The sequence below is a fragment of the Stylophora pistillata genome, chromosome 14 (genome assembly GCF_964205215.1).
Source record: "Stylophora pistillata chromosome 14, jaStyPist1.2, whole genome shotgun sequence".
Taxonomy (NCBI): Eukaryota; Metazoa; Cnidaria; class Anthozoa; order Scleractinia; family Pocilloporidae; genus Stylophora; species Stylophora pistillata.
In genome coordinates, this window is record NC_142532.1 from 6,473,047 (window position 1) to 6,492,785 (window position 19,739).

A 19,739-nucleotide genomic window follows, 5' to 3' on the forward strand; every position below is an offset into this window, starting at 1 on the left:
GAAGTTTGCAGTGTACAGCATAGTGATCGGACAGCATGGGATCCCGTATTTCAGTGCTATTAACTAGTTCGTCTTCGGCTCTAGTTATGATCAGGTCTAAGGTGTGGCCCTTTTTATGGGTGGGTCCATTTACATGCTGGACTAGGCCGAACGATTCTAAGATGTTGTTAAATTTGACAGTATCCAAATTGCTGATATTATCCACGTGGTAGTTGAAGTCACCCACTATAAGTAGGTTACCAGGGAACACAACTAACTGTTCTGTGAGAATGCAGAATTCTTAGAAGAAGAGAGCACTATTTAGTTGATTTCCCTTAGGTGGAGGTGGTCTATAGATGGTAACAATTCTTGTAGACCCAGTGGAGCATATCGTTACGATGTCCAGGTATTCGAAAGACTTGAAATTTCTTTGGGTTTGTTTCGTAACCTTCACGCGTTTCTTTATTAGGAGACCAACACCTCCCCCTCATGAGTTTTTCCGAGGAACGTGATAAAACTGGTATCCAGTGGGGCAGACTTCGGTGATGGAAAAATTATAGTTTTCATTATTACTCAGCCATGTCTCAGTCATTGCGAAAATGTCCACGTTATTGTCAACTGCGTAATCTTTGATCGCAAGTTCCTTCTTATTGATCGATCTGGTATTCAACAAACAGAAGTCGATGGGTACGAATCTATTCTGCAGTTTTTGCTTTGAGTATCTTATGCTGATAAGATTGTGCCAATTCACTCCTCTGGGACAGCAATTTTTGGAGCCGAGGGCGACATTGTGTAACACAGTGGTTGGCCGTAATGCGTGGCTGCGCTTGGCTTGCGATGAAGCAATGACCGGTATTGTTTTGTTCATAGAGGGTCCGGGATTTAGTTTAAATGTAAGATCGCCAATTAGTTCCATGTTAAAAGCAGCGAAGCTGTTGGGATAATAAAAGAATGGTCTTTTGTGTCTTTTCATCCTGCGCCGCTTTGATAAATTCCTGTGCAGAAGCGAACCAGTGATTGTACAGCAATTCATCCAGCGATGTGAGATGATCATTGTGAACAAGACATCTTTGTTAGAGTAATTAGATGTATTGTGAAGCAAGATTCCGGCAGCTTTGTAGGTCGAACAGAAATGCGACGATGGATAGAAAAAATCCTTTCTAGGAGGCAGAATATTCAGTCTCGGGTCGCATTTTCAAGGCCAATTTGTAGATTCATAGCTTCTGTAATGTCTTCCGTTCAGAAATGGTTGGTTGGTCCAGTAGAGAGCGAAGTAGAGGAGAAAGAGTGCAGAACGATCACATACACGTCTTACCCTCATTGTATTGTTAGTACCCAGATTAACTTACGATCATATCAAGCTAAACTCGTATTCTACCATGCGAGTAAGTTTAGCAGCTCAGGTACTGAGTGCTACTGTAGCTACAGTGTTGAGGTCATTTGGTCCACCTGACACAGAGGCAACCTCTAAATTGTGCATGATGATGGATTCATATTTTGACTGCCTCAATGTGCGAAGCACTACTGAGCACATCAGAAAGAAGAAACCTTTCCTTGCCCCATACATGTCACAGAATGATGGTAGATTTCTCTGGTTGACCAATGACTTCCTTGGTTTTCTGAGGGACTGGAAACACAGCATCATCAATCGCCCTGGTAATTTCACTCAAAATGCCAGAAGTAAGATGTTCCTGTCATGGCAGACCTACAAGGGTTTGCAAATCACTGCACATTCACTGAATGAAGCAACAAAATTTCTTTTGAATGAAGGTGAGTACGACTTTTTATGTTATCAGTTACTAGTGTTTTTAAAATAACAAGTAAAACACCAGTAACCATATAATAAAAAAGAACATTTCACTGTGGCTTGAATTGTATTTATTTGTTTTCACGTCTCAAAAATAAAATATAATTATGTACTTGTATCTCTGTGTACAGTAGTATTCTCTATAATTATAAAAGTCCATTTAAGAGAGCAGTAAGGTTTTTGTGAAAAATCCATTTTTCAGCATTAAACAACCAAGTAGGTCTATTTAATACAGGATCAGATGAAAAAGTTAGGTTTAGGCTGCTTTTTAGTGTTAGGGTTAAGTCAGTAAAACACCATTTATCATTCCATAAACATGCAAATTGTATGGTTATGGTTCGGTAATATGGGCTAACCCACTGATCAACCGATCAAAGCATGACACTTGTTTGACTTATATTATAATCTCCTGTGATTGGTTGAACTGCTGGCTAGCCCACTTTTCCTCACAATAACCCTGCAATTTGCATATTTACAGATATAAATGGCATTTTACTGATTGGAGAACTGTTAATTAGAGTGCTTTTCATAAACCCTTGAAACTAAATATACTTATTAAGTTTCTAGTAATAGTAATGACCACGAATTTACAACAAGAACAAGCTAAAAAGTAAAAAAAATTCAAGGGCTTATGAAACCACTCTATTACATAATATAACATTATTATTGATTAATTTTATTCTAAATTAAAGGTATGGAGTTTGTTCTATCGGAAAGATTTTGCCAAGATCCACTTGAGGAATACTTTGGAAACCAACAAAAGCTTGGAAGAAGGAACGACAATCCTGATATGAAGATGTTCGGTTATAATAACAATACCATTAGGGTACAGCGAGCTGTTTCTTGTCAATCAGGTAACACACAAGGCAGGAAAGACCGCGATAAATCATGGGTCAATGTATCTAATGACCCTGTTGCCAAAAGAAAGAAGAAATAGACATGCATTATGCAACCATAATTTATTGCAATATGGCCGTTACAAAATATCAATCAAATGGTACCAGGAGAAGATCAAGAGATAACTCTTAGTCCAGTGACCATATTTAATGCATGATTTTTGTGCTCACTCTATTGTATTAACTAAACTATACTTGTTACCGTTACAATTAGCTGAAAGTAATTATAAACCGTGACAAGTATTTATTTGATTACAGAGAGATGAGGAACACGGGTTTCATGCATACAGTCAGTAACAGCTTTTAAATGTAATGATAAAATGTTAATTTTGTATAACATCAATAACAATGTTTCTTGGGAAAAGTATAAGCCAGGTAACTTTTAATGCTCATTAAAATCCTCTGAGTCAATCAATACAATTTTAGCAATATGGTGAAAAGTCGTTAAAATTTATATTGGACTAGGACTGCCTGTCATTTTCAGATTCTTTACAAGCTCTGCTTATGTCCTTACGTAGCGCTTTGGATTTCAACTGCTTTGCTTGTACCTTATGCTTCTGTATGATATCCTTTGCGAAAGAAAAGGAGCAGACTCTTACATACAGTTGAATGATGTTATGTAGTACATCTTTGGCAACAGTGCTTTCTGCTGTAAGTTCAGCATCAGACAAAATTAAATGATATGCAGAGACTACATCTGTGTCATGGGTAGATCTTGATCTAATGTCAGTACAATCAAGCTTTCTTATGTCAGCCTTTGAAGTTATATCCCTAAAATAGTGCTCAACTCTTTCAAAAATTGTTTGGGTATTCTTTGTTATTGTCCATAAGCCTCAACGGTTTAAAGATGAAGTTAGCCTCTGGCTATCTGAAACTGCCTGATCATCTGACTTTCCAGCCTTAAGAATTGAGATTGCTTGCTCAATTTCCGGTGATTTTTTACTATTTGCCAGTTTGTTATGAAGTTTATGTAGAACATATCCTCCTATGTACTGTAGTCCAGCTTCTTCTTCAGCTGAGAGTTTAGTTAATGGTGCACAAGTACAAATACTAGAGTCTTTGACTTTCTCCTTGCTGCTAGCCAATATACAATCTGCCACTTTGGTAGATAGCAATGTCGCTGCATCCCTAGACAACCCCTCAAAATAAATTACTGCATTTTAGACTACTGCAGAGTAGAAGGAAGTATAGAATTGTTCCGCGTTGGCAGACTTGACCAAGCGACCATACATGTTTTTGATTTCGCTTATACCTCCAATTGCTGGATTTGTTTGGTAGGTATTTGTTTCCTCTCTAATCGAACTTGGATACAATTTCTTTCCAACTATTTTGGCTTTTGCTTTGTGGATGATTTCACAATAAATCTCGAAGGTGAACTCCTCTGTTTCCCTTGGCTTTTTGGACGAATCTGCACTATTTTGGTCTTTGTGCTTTGCTGTTTTGTGTCGCTTTAACCCACTCTTGCTTTTGCACTTCTTGGAACACAGTTCGCATACTAGGTCATCGAATTCGACCTATTACAAATAGATATGATATTGAAAAGGTTACAGAATACCCGTCGATATAAAAGCATGATAAACAGTTGAACTCGATCTTGTCAAACATACCGAAATGGTAATAGCAAAACAGTTGTTTTCTCTCGCTTTTTAAACTGATGAGGAAGGTTATAATACTTACATCGTCAGCAGCTTCTGTAAAGTATTCATCTAGCTCTTCTTCCTCTTCTAAAATGTCTAAAATGGCATCAAAATCGTCTCCGAAAATAAAAAGTTCACTACTATCCGCCATGTTGCCTTGTAGTACAAATCAAGGATGTGCACGTTCGCGTGATGTCACGGTCCGTTTCAACCTCAGGAGCCGAACAATAGGCCGGCCCTTTCATGTATGCCGGCCTTCATAACCAGTCCCCTCTATTAACTATGTCAGAAGGCATTGCTAAAATGAATTGAGTGAGTAGCAAATGCAGAATTTGTATGATTTTTTATGACAGTTTGTCAATCATTTTTTGATTGACACTTTTTTACGAGTATAACCTTCTACAAACATTTCAACGTTTCATTTCAAACACTATGTCTTACGGGAAAGATCTGTCTCTCACGCATTTAAGTGGACGCTTGAACAGAATCCTCAATGGTCCAGAATGGCACTGGATGAATTGTTTGCGTGGGTCAACATGAAAGCAACTGCACAAGATCTTTGTCACATACGCCGACAAGTCACAAAATACATTGACGAGATTGAAAGTTTTAATTTACAAGCAGTAGAACATTCTATAAAAAATCAATTGGATAAGGACGTGATGACAGCTTTTCTTGCTTATGTGACTTATTTACAAGTCAAATATTGACCCGAGTGATATTTACATACTGTGCGGGAATATTCAAACACTAGTCAAGGATGAATGTGGTAGATAGAAGACATTACATTGTGGATAATCCAAATGCAGCTGTGATCGAACTAGAAAGTATCTTGGATATTATTTCTTTTGCCGATAAGGAATCTTTGAGAAGAATGATGCGACATGCTAAAGCGTATATGACTCCGCATAATTACGATTACAGGATTAGAGATTTCAAAGAGACCGCAGCCAACGAAGCATTTAAACATGATGATACATTTCAACAACACAGGAACCAAATCATGAACTCCATTTATAATTACACAGAGCATTTATTAAATCATTGTAAAAATTAATTTTTTCTGTATAAAAGCGTGTGTGATATTAATTTATGTTTTGATTTGAAAAATTTACTTCATCGTGTCTGTAATTAATCCCTCCGCCATCTTCGATTTCTTTGTTGTCTTTGTTTCCGGCGCCATCTTGGATTTTCATTGACCGTTATTTTTTTTAAAAAAATTATTTTACCCTAACCCTAACCCCTCTTACACTTTCACCACATCCCTAACCCTAAAAATCTCTCGTACACCTATGCCATCTGAATAATTAACCCTAAAAACCCCTCGTACACCTACATCATATGAATAAATTATCCCCTATACCCTTAAAACACCTCGTACACCTATGCCACGTGAATAAATTAACCTCAACTGAGTCACTCGGACCCAGACCCTGCAATTTTGACCACGAAGGCTACCTATACTACTCATGGCACAGGCTGCTGACGTTCAGTTTCTTCACAGGAATACCTATCTTTGGTTTGGGTTTGAACTGCAGTTTGAACTTGTAGCATACCAAACTGTGGTCAGTGTGGCACTCAGCACTGGGCATCACTCTTGTGTGTAGAATGTCTTTCAGGTCTCTCTGGCGCACGAGCAGGTAGTCAAATAGATGCCATTGTTGTGAACGAGGGTGCATCCAGGTTGTCTTTAGGCTGTCTTTTGGCTGTCTTTTTGTTGTTTTTTTGTTGGAAGAGTGTTGGTAATGACGAACTGATGCTCTGTACAGAGCTCGAGCAAGAGGCGCCCTTTGTTGTTACAGTTTCCAGTGCCGTGTCTTCCGAGGACTCCTTTCCAAGCTTTGGGGTCCTTTCCAAGCTTCGGAGTCCTTTCTAACTCTTGCATTAAAGTCGCCAGCAATGAGGACCTGTCCACAGCATCTGCCAGTAGGGTTGGGGCGTAGACACTGAAGAGTGTAAAATGTTGCTTGCCCTGTAGTGGTAGGTGCATGGACATGATGCGGTCTGAGTGGCCTGTGGGTAGGCCGTTGAGTTTGGAGGCGATGGAGTTCCTCACCATTAGTCCCACTCCCGACTGGTGTCTCTCGTTTGATGGTTTCCCAGACCAGAAGAGAGTGTAGCCAGTGCGATGTTCTTTGAGGCTGCCCTCATCAGCAAAGTGGACCTCGCTGAGAGCTGCTTTGTCGATGGTAAGGCAAGAGAGTTCGTGAGCCACAAGGGCTGAACGGTGTTCCGGATGGTTGCTGTTAGCCGTGTTGAGCATAGTCCTGACATTCCAACAGGCAACGTTCAAGACCTGTTTGTTTTTCTTTGGTGATTTCATTCTTGGTCGGCCGCACAATAAGGTGCCTGTTGACTGCGGCTAACCAACTGGGTGGCGATGACGAGGCGAGCTTTCTTTAGGCGAACCTTTTTTATCGCCCCTCTCCATGTGGAGTGGGCAGTTCTCTCCCTAAATAGGGCAGCCTGGTCGCTCAGGATGCTGCCGAGTGGTGGCATCGCTTCCAGGTTGACAACCAGGCGACCATCTGTCCTGAGCCGCTTGCATGCAGGATCGTGACTATGGCTTCCAGTGACATCTTCCACTTCCCACTTTCGCCCCTTTCCCATCGCTGCAAGGCTTGGAATGGTTGGACGCAGAATGTGGTCGTGTCCTTTGGCCTGCGCTAAGGATTTTTTTGGTGAAGTACAGTGTGCACAGACTGGCCCCACCCTTTAAGCATGATGTTCATCTGCCATGGCCTAGCAAGCTGGGACGACGGCAGCGAGGTCCTCGGACCGTAGGTTTTACTTCGGAGTTTCCGTCTCCTAGGTGGGTTGGCGATCAAGGCTATTGAGCCCCACCTGCCCATAGGTTTATTATTGCAGTTCCCATTTCCTAGGTGAGCAGCCTTCCATGGCTGACAAGCCCCACCTGCCCGGAGCACACCTGGTTATACTACACCAGGCACCTGCAGTCGTCCTCTCCTTTTAGTTGGAAATCCAGGGGGCACCATGAGGAGGTTGGAGTAGGAATCAACGTCTGTGCCACTCAGAGGATGTTTTAGGCCCAGCCATGGTGCTCACTCATAACTGGCATCCAGTGACTATGTGGACCTCCATTTGCCCCCCAAACTTGACCTACCAAATTGTAATAAACAATCGTAACATTCGTTTCCTTATCATGCCTGCATTTATACAATGAAACACATACACCTTTAAGTGCGAGAACATAACAAGAACGTTTTCAGGCTTCTCAAAATGTAATGACGTTCAGCCCAGCTCCAAACTTAGACTAGGGTGAGACTAGCTTTAGACCCTGTGTTACTCAAGGTGTAAGTCCTAGACCTTTTTGAGTAGCACAAGAGGAAGAGAGGTTGCATGGGGTAACGTACGTGGGAATTGCTCGTGCCATTCAAAGACGAAAGGCAGTTCACAGACAGAAGCCGTCAAGAAGAATTTCAAGAATTTCCTTGCTACCAGGTGTCCAAAACACCACCATCGACTATTAGACATACCGCGAAAAAAACTAAGTTTCCACACAAAGAGGCCGTCACCAATTCGTTTGGTGGAATTCTTCTGTTCCTCTAAAAAAGTGCAAATCGTCGTTTCTATGGCGTTAAAATTGTTCTTACGAGGGAATTGTAATTCTTTGTCTAAACACGCCACAATAAATTCCCACACACATTACCCCATGCAAACCTTACTTCACTTTGGGGCTTTCCGCACTAACGACAAAATTGTTAAATCAGACAAATATGCTTGCCATCACCAACACTTTGAAAAGGGTGGATGGATTGTTGCGACTTAACTATTTTTTTTGTCCAACGGGAAAAATGTTCAAACACACCACCTACAAAATTTGTCCCGTGTAAAGCCTTGCCACATATTCGATTAAACAAACTTAGTTCAGTTTACCAAAAGATTGCAGTTGTTGTCTTTGGTTGTGAAACTCGCGGATTTTACAATTTTTGACATATCATGATGAGTCCTGGTAAGGGGCTGACCATTTAACTCATAAGGGTGGGGTGATTTTGAAAAACAAATTCCTGCAAGCGCTTGTTGGAAGAAATGAAATTGCATGCAGCCCAAATGTAACAGAAAAAATGGAACACAAAAAACTGATAAAAAGATCCTGCCGAGCAGACTGCTAGAAAAAAAATTTGTTTATTACCACAAATCACCCACCCCCCCCCTTCAAAAGTTACACGGTCGGCCCCTAACTGTAGTTTAATCTACACGAAACTAAAAGATGCTACTCTATGCTTAGGTTAGGCGCTGGAATGTCCCACCCTGTAGCAATTAAGGTGGCATTCCAGGTTCTAGGATGTTGGGGTCATTTTCCAGCATTCCTGGTTTTAGGACTTGGGGTCGTATTCTAGTAATAACACCGACTGAAGGAAATCACGCCTTCACAGCATAAAATATCTTTAGCGGCGTGTCCAATTTTTATTGAAGCTTGAAAAGTGAGGGGGTATATGAAAACTTTTGTGGGCATTCTATTTGGAAACACGGGGTATTTTCAAAATGACACAAGTCGTAAGTTCATAGGTAGAGACTGGTTTAGCTTCACGGCTGCTTCGCGAGCTTTCAAAAATTTAATTGTACTTTGCATTAATGTATTTAATCTATTACAACTCGAATTCGGATTTCTTTTAGCATATGTCAGCAATCCAGGGTACTATTTCAAGGCCCACATATTTCCTTGTGTTGTAAATTTTGTATTAAGCCTCAATCACACATTTGTACTATCTACTGTACTATCTATTTGTACTATCTATCTACTGTTTATCGCATTTTATTTGCCAATTTTTAAATTGTTTACAGCTCCGTGGAAGTGGTAGTGCACAACACTTTCTTTCTTAGCCCTGATTCGTTTTCTTCGGCACTGTACCTGGATGTGGCCAGATAGGCTGCAGTTGTAACATCTCTCTGAAAGGAAATAAAGAACAATACATGGAGAGATTCTATGTATCCTTTATATTAATCTGAAATTTTGAGAGGAACAATATATCTCTATTTCGCAGTGTGCAATCCTGAGTCATTTAATTAGACACTCATGTATATATCATATCTCACCGTGTCGTGGTATGAACATGAATTTAGCTCACTTTCAATTGAACAGATAGTTACAGTTTTACAGTTTATTCAGTGCCCCTCACATTTCACCATAGCAAAGGGTCATTTTATGGAAGAACGAGGTTTACAACTACTGGGATTATTACTTACTGGGTTGAAGGGGCCATCCTCCTTTTCTTAGAAGGTAACGTCTTTCACATCCGGCTGCTCCTTCACGTCGCGGTGGCCGTCTTCCGTCTTCACGTGGACGTGGGAGTCCTCTTTCTTCGTGTCGTCTTGAGCGTCCCCTTTCTTGCCTCTCGAACCTCCTTTCTAATCTTCTCTTGTCTTGATGCCTTTCCCTTTCTCTGTCGCCTTGCGGCATCTCTCCACCTCGCCCACGCCTGTCCCTTGTGGATCTTCGTTTTCTTCCCTACATCCTTCCACTTCTAATCTTAATAGCTCCATATCCTCGTGGAGTTCAGCCATCCAAACAACAGTAGGCTATAAATTTTTCAGACATTCCCATTTCTTTTTTAACCAACCATAGAAATTTTGCACTTTCGCCGCGGCACTTTATTGACTAACGAGGAATCACATTAAGAATAGTACATTATTTTTGTTGGAGATGTCAATTGATCAAACTTGTTTACTTTTGAAAGCTTCAGTAACTTACTGTGTTTCAACTGGATTTTAAGACTGGTCTATCTGTACATAAAATATGACAATTAGTAAAGCAAACAGATAAGAGGCACATAGAGGGTTGGAATTGTTCTTCTTCATCCAAAACACAACGCAACAGTTTAACAAACTCACCTAACCGAAATCTCAAAGTCAGCAGTGACTCAGTGGCGTTTGCATAGTTGGTTTATCATCAGGGAACATCCCACGAAAATAAGCGACCAATTAGGACACAGACTTAACAATCGTAATGGTACCGCTTCTCCGGCATTTTTCTGCTTGATGGGAATGGTACTGTAAGTGTCTCGCACACCAGTTATTATTTCTCTTTGCATCTTATAGATCTAAAGAGTATTCTGAGAGTGACTCTTTCTGATAGAAAAAGAAATAATCCATTTGTAGCTATTCGCTATTTTGGTTTTGGTAAGTTGACGATTGTTCCAGACTCTTTACTACTGTTTTCTCTATGATCCCGAGTTTGTCGAGTACATATTTTTTTTCCCTTTTTTATTTTTTTTTTGGGCAGTACTTAAGACTGTTTAACTTGTGGTAAGTGTGCATAATTGTTTTTCAATGAATTGACGGTAAAAAAACAGAACCCTCGATTTACAACTGTTTGAAACAGGGTACCTACTCCATATATTTGTATGTCTACTTCAAGCATTTGGAAAAAATAAGGGGCAGCTGGGTTTTCTGAAGTTTGGCTAAAACGAAGATTATTAGTCTTGGATGAAGTGCATAAAATGTTTGATAGAAATTTCCATTTTCGATCAAGTTACGATTCTTTCAACAATATCAAAGATTTGTTTAGTGGAGTATCTGTGCTGACTTTAACCGCAACCCTGAGTGAGGAACAGTTGCAGAGTCTGTAATGACTACCTATGAAATCCTGTCCTCATAAAGGGTTCTATCAATCGCAGCAACATCAAGTTAAACATCAAGCCATGCGTCAAACCAATTAAAAGGAAGTCCTATAAAACTCCAAAAGGCAAGTCAGAGGGTGACACCTGGTGCGCTTACGCAAGCGATATTAAAAAGATCATAAATGATGCCGCAATAGTGTACATGGATTTCCAAAGTGATGTCCAGTTGATGACGGCAGCACTTCAGAAGCTACAAGGAGAAGACAATATAAGATCCTTTTATGGACATGGGATGACACATGCTGAGAAGAAGAAGACTGATTCTGACTTCAGAGCAAAGGAGTTTCAAGTTTTGGTTGCTATGGAGGCATACGAAGTCGGGACACATAGTCCTCACGTGGACAACATTTTCCGCGTGGGTTGTATGCGCATCCTTAGTGTAATAGTGCAGGAATTCAGCAGAGCAGGACGTGGTGGGAACGGCGCCGATGGATTTCTTCTCATAAACGAATCAAAAGATGATCAGCGATTGTGTTTCTGGACTCAAAAGTGCTTGGATATTGAAGAGAAACGCATGAAGGATAAATTTGGTGAATCATGGAGGTGGATATACTTTATATACTCTGGGAGATGCCTTCGAGATGTGTTAATAAGCAAGTTTGGAGAGGGCGAGTTGGAGTTGCAATGCAATGATGCATGTTGTTCAAGTTGATCATTGCTTTCGGTAAAAGTGGTGGCTCCTAAAAGAGCCGTTTGTATCTTCAGGTTTAAACCCGAATCTTGCTCGCCAGCAGTTGCTTCAAGCGTTTCATCTGCACTTTGTTTGAGCAGCTAAACTCCAACTGGCATGGAATCTCCATTCCTCCGCATAGCTGCTTACAATGTCGTCTTTGACCGATCACTTCAACACTGATCTCTCCGTGACGTGCGAGAAAATACCACGCTATTCGGGAGAACTCGCGAGGCAAATGGCTGACCGTTTCGTTGCCTTTCATGACTTGCACGGCGTGTTTGTCCATGGGGTTATCCAACTCTTGTTTAGCAACAAGTTTTTCACCGATGGATGGCTTCCATAAATCTTTATAAACGTGATATCCACGCACAGCAGATGAGAAACCAAACGACTCCATGTTGTTTTGCGATCAACCTACGTGATTCGGCCCAGGCCCAGGCTTTTGTATCGGTTTGTCAGCCAATCAACGAAAAGTGCATCTGTGTTATGTTGCTAAGTTACCAACCAAGCCGTATTCCTCGAACCATAAAATGCTTGTGTTTCTTGCATAAATTTTGACTTTTAACGAGCTTTGCGTCCATAGTTTGACAATATTCTTAGGTTACAACATTGCTTATATAGTGTGGATCCTAACACATGTTAAATTTGTCAACTTATTGTCTTTTTTAAACCAATCAACTATTGCTATGTTTGATCCGCACGCGATCGGCACGAGAGTTTAAATATCTTTGACACACATGATTTCATTCTGTCAAAAATTATCATCACAGTTGTCATCATGTCAGAAAGGGGTTCTCCCAGGGCATCGTATACTGCATCTTTTAAACTCAGAGTTGTTGCTTATGCTGTTGAGAAAGGAAACCGTGCCACTGGAAAGCAATTTAATGTAGATGAAAGCAGTGTACGTCGCTGGCGTTCACAAGGAGAAAAGCTGCTCAAAACACCACGTCAAAAGCGAGCTCAACGGGGTCGCTCTGCTGCATTTCCTGAGCTTGAGAAAGAAGTTGCTTCATGGATCACCGAGAATCGCAAGGCTGGTACTGGCGTGTCCTTGAATGTTATTTGCCTTAAAGTAAAATCAGTGGCGCAAAAGCTGGGACTGGAACATTTTAAGGCATCTAAATGCTGGTGCTACCGCTTCATGGATCGATTTGGCTTCTCCATCAGAAGGCGAACAACAATTGCTCAAAAACTGCCCCAAGACTATGAAGAGAAATTAATCAAGTTTCAGCGTTATGTATTAGCCAAACGGAAGGAGCACGACTTTGACCTTAAGTACATTGGCAATGCAGATCAGACACCTCTTACGTTTGACATTGTAACGAACCGAACTGTATCGGAGAAAGGAGTTAAGAGCGTCCCGATCGTGAGCACAGGTCATGACAAGGACAGGTTTACTGTTATGCTTGCCTGCCTCAGCGACGGTACTAAACTGCCACCTTATGTTGTGTTAAAACGGAAAACACTCCCTAAGAACTTGAACTTTCCTAAAGGGGTTGTTGTCAGGTGCCAAGAGAAGGGCTGGATGGATGAAGAACTTGTCAAGGACTGGCTAAAAACCGTTTGGAAAAAAGTTGGTGGCCTTAGCGAGCGAAAGTCCATGCTTGTTTGGGATTCATTCCGAGTACACCTGTCGAAACCAGTCCGCAGCACCTTGAGGTCCCTCAATACAGAGTGCGTGGTGATCCCTGGTGGCATGACCAGCATGCTTCAGCCTCTGGACATGTCCATCAACAAACCTTTCAAGGATCGAATGCGGGCAAAGTGGCAGAACTGGATGCTAGCTGGGAAACACACCTTCACTGCCGGAGGTCGAATGCGTAAAGTCGAGCTTGACGAGATTTGCCGATGGATCAGCGATGCCTGGGATGACATTCCTCAAGAAATGATCGCAAAGTCATTTCGTAAATGCTGCATCACCAACGCTTTGGATGGAACAGAGGATGAAGAAATCTGGGAGGAGGAGTCTGACTCAGATCCATTTGAAGGCATGGATGAAACAGACGGCATTGACTAGTTGTACTATGCAGATCACTTCGAACGACAACAAGCCGAAATTGAGCCTGAGCTGTTTGAGAACATTTTCGGCGAAAGCGATAGCGAGGACTTTTATGGTTTCTAACTAAGCAATAACATTGCTGCATTGCAAACAATATTACACAAGGAACATTGAACATTAGCTGAGAAAACGAACTTTAAATATTTAATTTCTCATATAAATAGTTTTTTCTGTGAAAGTGATAGCGAAGTTGAAAGCTGCCACATTGATAAACAAGGTTTCAAATATTCATGGACATGTAAATAGTTTTTGCTTGTAAGTAAAGAGTTTCAGTTTTTACAGTGTAATATATATCAACACTGAATATATGTAGGTACCTTTTCTTTATCAGTGTAAATACAATATATCATTCAGTAGTGTAAAATACAGTATCAACAATGTGGAACGTGAACTGTGGTGTCCAGACTTCCCTCTGTTTTTATTGCATGGTTACTAAGCAAAACGTTTATGTATCGTTTGAGTTTTACATAAAATTTCCATCGTTATGGGCTTTAGTAATGAAGAAAACTGCACTCATTCACAAGAAAAATGAAATTCCATTTAAGAGAGGCTTGTATAAGGTATTTTAACAGTTGATTAACTTATTTAGGTCGCTGCAAGTACACAACATTAGACTTCGACAAAATTGTCACGAACATTTAACACAAGTTCTAACAAGCAACAATAATTTTTTGTGAGAGTGGTTTTTTACGTTATTATTTTTTTCTCAAAATCATGCTTGAAATTTGGGGGTGCGGCTTATACACGAGTGCGGCTTATACACGAGTAAATACGGTACCCACACATCTCTATAATCGGCCACGCGGGAAATAAGGCGATGACGAATTTCTAACGTTGGGGTAGTTTCAAAACCTAAGATGGCATGCAACAAGACGCTAGCGCGGCCGGATTTATTACAAGCACGTGTATCGAATTTATAACTTTCATGTGGGCAAAGATAAGATTGATAATATACTTCTTTGGGGTACGAATCTGACAGATCTTTACAACACGCCATCCTCCCATAAAATGATTACACACGTCTCCTCTCAAACAATTTATTGAAGTAACATTGTAGTAAATTCCAAAAATCATCACATTTTACGTTGAATTCAAACTTCACATTTTCAAAAACGAAATCTCAAAAACTGTTCAAAGTTCAATTTTTGTTTGTGTCCTTGGAGGCCTCTAGACGTTTCATTTGGCGCTGCATATGTTTTTCCGCGATGTAACGGAGTAACTCTCGTAACTCTTTCATAACTGCTTTCTTGCTTTCTTGGTAAACTTTGTCTGCGTATGTTTGAGGATCATCTTTACCTTCTTTAACTTCTGGGCTATCGAGTAGTACCCTCGCATCCGTGGTCTTATCTTGAAACAACAGGTCGAGTAAAGTATCCACGAGAGGATAAAGGTGTTCAGGGGCCATCTGCACTGCTCTTGCTGCCATACTTTTTCTTTAACTCAGTTAAGGTGCTTCTAGTTGTTACTGCGACTTGAAGGGAGAGAGAGGACAACTCATAGTTTGACTCTCTCTGATATATACGCTTCTAACCAATCATAGATCGACACACATGCTATAACCAATCATAGTTCGACACACGTTATAGAACGTGATACTCCTTTGTTCCTGTGAAACTACTTTCACCAATCTTTGATGAACCGATGTGATTCCAGTGATTTTTTGAACCACTCTGGGGAATATTTTTCACAGGTCAATGTCACCAGTTCACTCATGACCTCTGCATGGCTTAACATGGGATTACGAAGCGACGCAAAGACTTCTGTCACATTGTTGATATAAAATTTATTTTTCCTTAAACGTTTTCCCAGATGCTGAAATGTGTCCCAATGTTCAAACATGTAGAGTTGCATGTGACCACCGGTAGGATTTGGCCAGTCGTTGACTTCACGCACCATGTCCTCAAATACTTTTTCACACGCTTCCATGAACTTATATTTACTGGTAGGCACTTTCATGTTGAGGATACGGAATTTCGTTTCAAAGACAGCTTGTAAATACCGCAAGAAATAATACACTTTCATAAAATCCCGCGTTGCAGAAATCAGTTCGTAGCGTCTCTTTGGCGATAAAGGACTGTTGAAATACCCCAATATGCCACGTATTAGTTCACGAGGCCCGCTTATTTTTTTAGTCGCATCCAAATCAAACAGGTACTTGTGTTGGTAAAGTAATTCTCCATCGTTCAATATTCTCACGTCGCTCATGATGGTGATGTGACTGCGTTCCTGGCTTCGCACGAAATGATGATTTTGTGTCTACTGTTAGCTTTATGGAAAATCCATGGGATTTTGATTCTCCACGATTCGTACTGGTAAATGACATCTCAGACGATAACTACAATAAAGCGGCGTATAATGCCAACAGTTTGAACATTGGAACCATCTTTCTGCCAGTCTTTGGGCAAAGGCTTTATTATTCCAAATGTAGTGTTGAGGCATCTTTATTCAATTTTAAGTAAAGCCAACTTTTCGGTATTGTCTTCAATCCACTTGGCTAAATATGCTTTTCTGAAGGCTCTGATATCGACTCTGTATTGCGCTTCTTCCTCAATCTCTTCTTTCCATAGACAAGTATAACAATGACCGCATTCACAAGCTAACTCTTTCTCAGAAGACATCGCTAAAATGAATTGAGTGAGTAGCAAACGCAGAATTTATATACTTTTAGAATCTATGAAAACTTGTCAATCACTTTTTTGATTGACACTTTTTTACGAGTATAACCTTCTACAAACATTTCAACGTTTCATTTCAAACATCATGTCTTACGAGAAAGATCTGTGTCTCACGCATTTAAGTGGAACGCTTGAACAGAATCCTCAATGGGCCGGAACGGCGCTAGATGAATTGTTTGCGTTGGTCAACATGAAAGCAACTGAACAAGATCTTTGTTGCATACGCCGACAAGTCACCAAATACATCGACGAAATGGAAAGTTTTAATTTACAAGCAGTAGAACATTCTATAAAAGTTCAATTATACAAGGATGTGATGACAGCATTTCTGGCTTATGTGACTTATTTACAAGTCAAATATCGGCCCAAGTGATATATTTACATACCGTGATTTCAATCACTATTCAAGCATGAATGCGGTAGATAGAAGACATTGCAAAAACACAGGAACCAAATTATGAACTCATTTTATAATTACACAGAACATTTATTAAATCAATGTAAACATTAGTCAAACGCGTGGCAAAATAATAAATGTTTTGATTTGAACAATTGACTTCTTTGTGTCTGTAATTAATCCCTCAGCCATCTTGGATTTCTTTGTTGTCTTTGTTTCCCGCGCCATCTTGGATTTTTTACCGTTATTTTTTCAAATTTTAACCCTAACCCTAAAAAACCTCATACACCTACGCCACCAAACCCTAACCCTAACCCCCTCTTACACCTACGTCATAACCCTAAACCCTAACCCTAACCCTAACCTCTTACACCTACATCATATGAATACATTATCCCACTCGGCCGAGTCACTTGGACCCAGACCTCGACGGAATGTCTACCAAGGCTACCTAAACTACTAGTATAAAACACGCTTCGAGCTCAATGAGGTTCAACCTCATTGAGGTTCCTAAATACTTTCCTCTTTTGAAGCGAAAGAGGAAAGTGCAGTCTTCTCTTTAGTAGACAGTATCATAACCTTCTTCTTCATCTTCTTCATCAGATGAAAGGGTGACCAACGGCTGCCTCTGCGGTATCGGTTTCACAAAGATGTCATTCACCTTGATCTGCACCGTTACAGCTTCTTCACTAATATAGATCGACTCGATTATCAACGCCATCTTCACTCTGCAATATTGATCAAGATAATCAAGTGGATTCTCTTTTGCATTCTCTCTCGAGTGGAAAAGTGTGTGTATCTTCTGCGTCTTCTTAGAAAAGATGAGCTTTGAATAAAGAATGGGAGCTTTTTCCTCTCTCTCAATCAAAGGGAGTTTCAACATCTCTGCAGCTTCAGGTCCAAAAAGATTCTTAAGATGTTCATAACACAGATGTTTAATCTTTTTCAATCTATCATAAAAGTCAAACTTTTTGCGATGGTTGATCGAGAACACCCCAGAGACAGGTGGGGATTGAGTAACCATTAAGATCACCAGCTTTATCTAGACTCTTTTGCACACTGAAAGAGAAGAGGAGAGGAGACTCAATCACCAACGGTCCTGGTGTATTATTACCCCCACCATTCTTCACCTCGATCTTGATACTTTCACTACCATATTGGTTGACAACGACTTCTTTGAAGATAACATTCTCTTTGTTAAGCTTTTTGATACTTGTGAGTTGCATTGTTATTGTTGTTATTATCAAACATTTCTTTAAAACATTTTTTTGAAAAAAAAGCAAATGGACATTTATCTCTGAAGAATAAGTGTTGCTTTCGCTTTTGCATGGTTGATACTTATTCTTCAGAGATAAGTGTTTCTTTCACTTTTGCATTGTTGACACTTATTCTTCAGAGATAAGTGACTCTTTCACCTTCACTCTTCACAATTCAACAATTAAATTTTCAACGATACTTGTAGAATAAGCAAAATGGTGAAAATTCCAAAATTGACTACGGAAAGCTCAAATGGAAATCGAAAGAGAAGAGCACCCGGTGTTGACTTTCTTGATGAAGAGTATAGGATGTTGATCGCTGGTCCGAGTGGGAGTGGAAAGAGAAACACACTCATGTACTTGTTGAGAGAGCCACTGGTCATTTACGACCAGATTTTCATCTACACTCCAAACATTCACCAAGAGCTGATACAAGATCTCAAAAAGATTATGCATCGGCACTCACAGAAACTTGGGTATGATGTGTTGCATCTGATGAATCCTGATGAAATTCTTGACACAACAGAGTATCCAAGAGGGAACAGGAAGGTTGTGATTTTCGATGACCTCATCACTGCTCCTAATGACATGCAGAAAAAGATCTTGAAGCATTTCATTGATGGGAGGCATCATTTAATCTCACCGGTGTATCTGAGTCAATCATATCACAAGACTCCTGTCGACATCAGATTGAACTGTTCTCATCTCATCCTTTACAAACCTGCAATGACTCGCCGCCGCGCTCTGATCGCTAGTGAGAATAGCTTTGAGCCAGATCTGTTCTCAAGACTGAACCCTTTTGAATTTCTTTTCCTCGACAAGGTGAAGGAGACATGCATGAGAAATTTTGATGAAAAAATCGATGCTTTCTCAAAAAGAGATGAAGAGTTATTGTGTCAAACAGACAAAAAAGACTGAGTCCGTATCTGGGAGTGAAAGACAGGAGATTGCAAAAAACGGTCGTCCGATAATCAAATCGAAGTGTGCAGAGTTTGGCATTACAAAGGTAAGGTTTCCTAGTGGTGACACCCAAAAAAAAAGGCAGGGCGCTCTTTGATGATGGGGGAAGTGAAGGACCAGCACTTCGCTGTTAGAGATGGGGATGAAGGGGTTGGCTAATCTCGGACAGTACGGTCTTGCAAAGGCTGTCAAATCTTTTGTATTGTATTGTAATCTTTATTTAGACACGATCAATTCATCAGCCTATAAAAATACATATCACATACGCTAAGATATTTAAAATTAAAACTACATACTATAACACTAAAGCTGTTTTCCGTGAATGCCGTGCGTTAGACTTAAAAAATGTCATTGATCTTACGTTTAAATAACCCCAGAGACTCTGTGTTCCTTATATCGCGTGGTAAACTGTTCCATAATGTGGCGCCATTGTAGCTAAAGCTTTTTCTGTAATAATTAGTGCGCGGTAGTGGAACATTAAGCTTATTTTCAGAGTCCCTGAGGTCATAAGCAGAGTCACGCCACGTAAACTTTGAATATAGATACCTTGGAGCTAGCCCGTGCAGACATCTAAACATCATGGTGGCTTTATGGATTTCCTGCTGGCGTGCAAGATTTTTCCACCCTAAAAACTCGAGTAGCTCAGTTGCATCAGCATCATAGTTAGAGAATGTCAACACACGGGCTGCTCTATTCTGCAATTTCTGCAGTTTGTCTCGTAGCGTTTTCCCACAGCTACCCCAAACAATGTCACAGTAA

At 40.4% G+C, this 19,739-nt stretch overlaps 1 protein-coding gene and 1 long non-coding RNA gene across 2 annotated transcripts in view; both read right to left on the bottom strand.

The window, feature by feature from the left end:
* Nucleotides 1–19,739, bottom strand: part of LOC148716280 (uncharacterized) — a 279,731-nt gene that overhangs the window by 115,128 nt on the left and 144,864 nt on the right. The gene's annotated exons all lie outside the window — the stretch shown is intronic.
* On the bottom strand, nucleotides 2,898–4,615 carry LOC148716294 (uncharacterized). Its single transcript, XM_088744306.1, has 2 exons — nucleotides 4,360–4,615; nucleotides 2,898–4,196 (listed from the first exon to the last, which is right to left on the bottom strand). Exons 1-2 carry the CDS (start codon nucleotides 4,468–4,470, stop codon nucleotides 3,843–3,845), a joined length of 465 nt encoding a protein of 154 aa, XP_088600432.1. The 5' UTR covers nucleotides 4,471–4,615; the 3' UTR covers nucleotides 2,898–3,842.

What these genes read in the sequence shown, in the direction of transcription:
- LOC148716294 (XM_088744306.1), bottom strand. Translation starts at nt 4,470, where the DNA reads ATGGCGGATAGTAGTGAACTTTTTATTTTCGGAGACGATTTTGATGCC. An exon ending in TTACAGAAGCTGCTGACGAT is followed by an intron (nt 4,197 to 4,359) that starts GTAAGTATTATA and finishes TATTTGTAATAG; the next exon opens with GTCGAATTCGATGACCTAGT.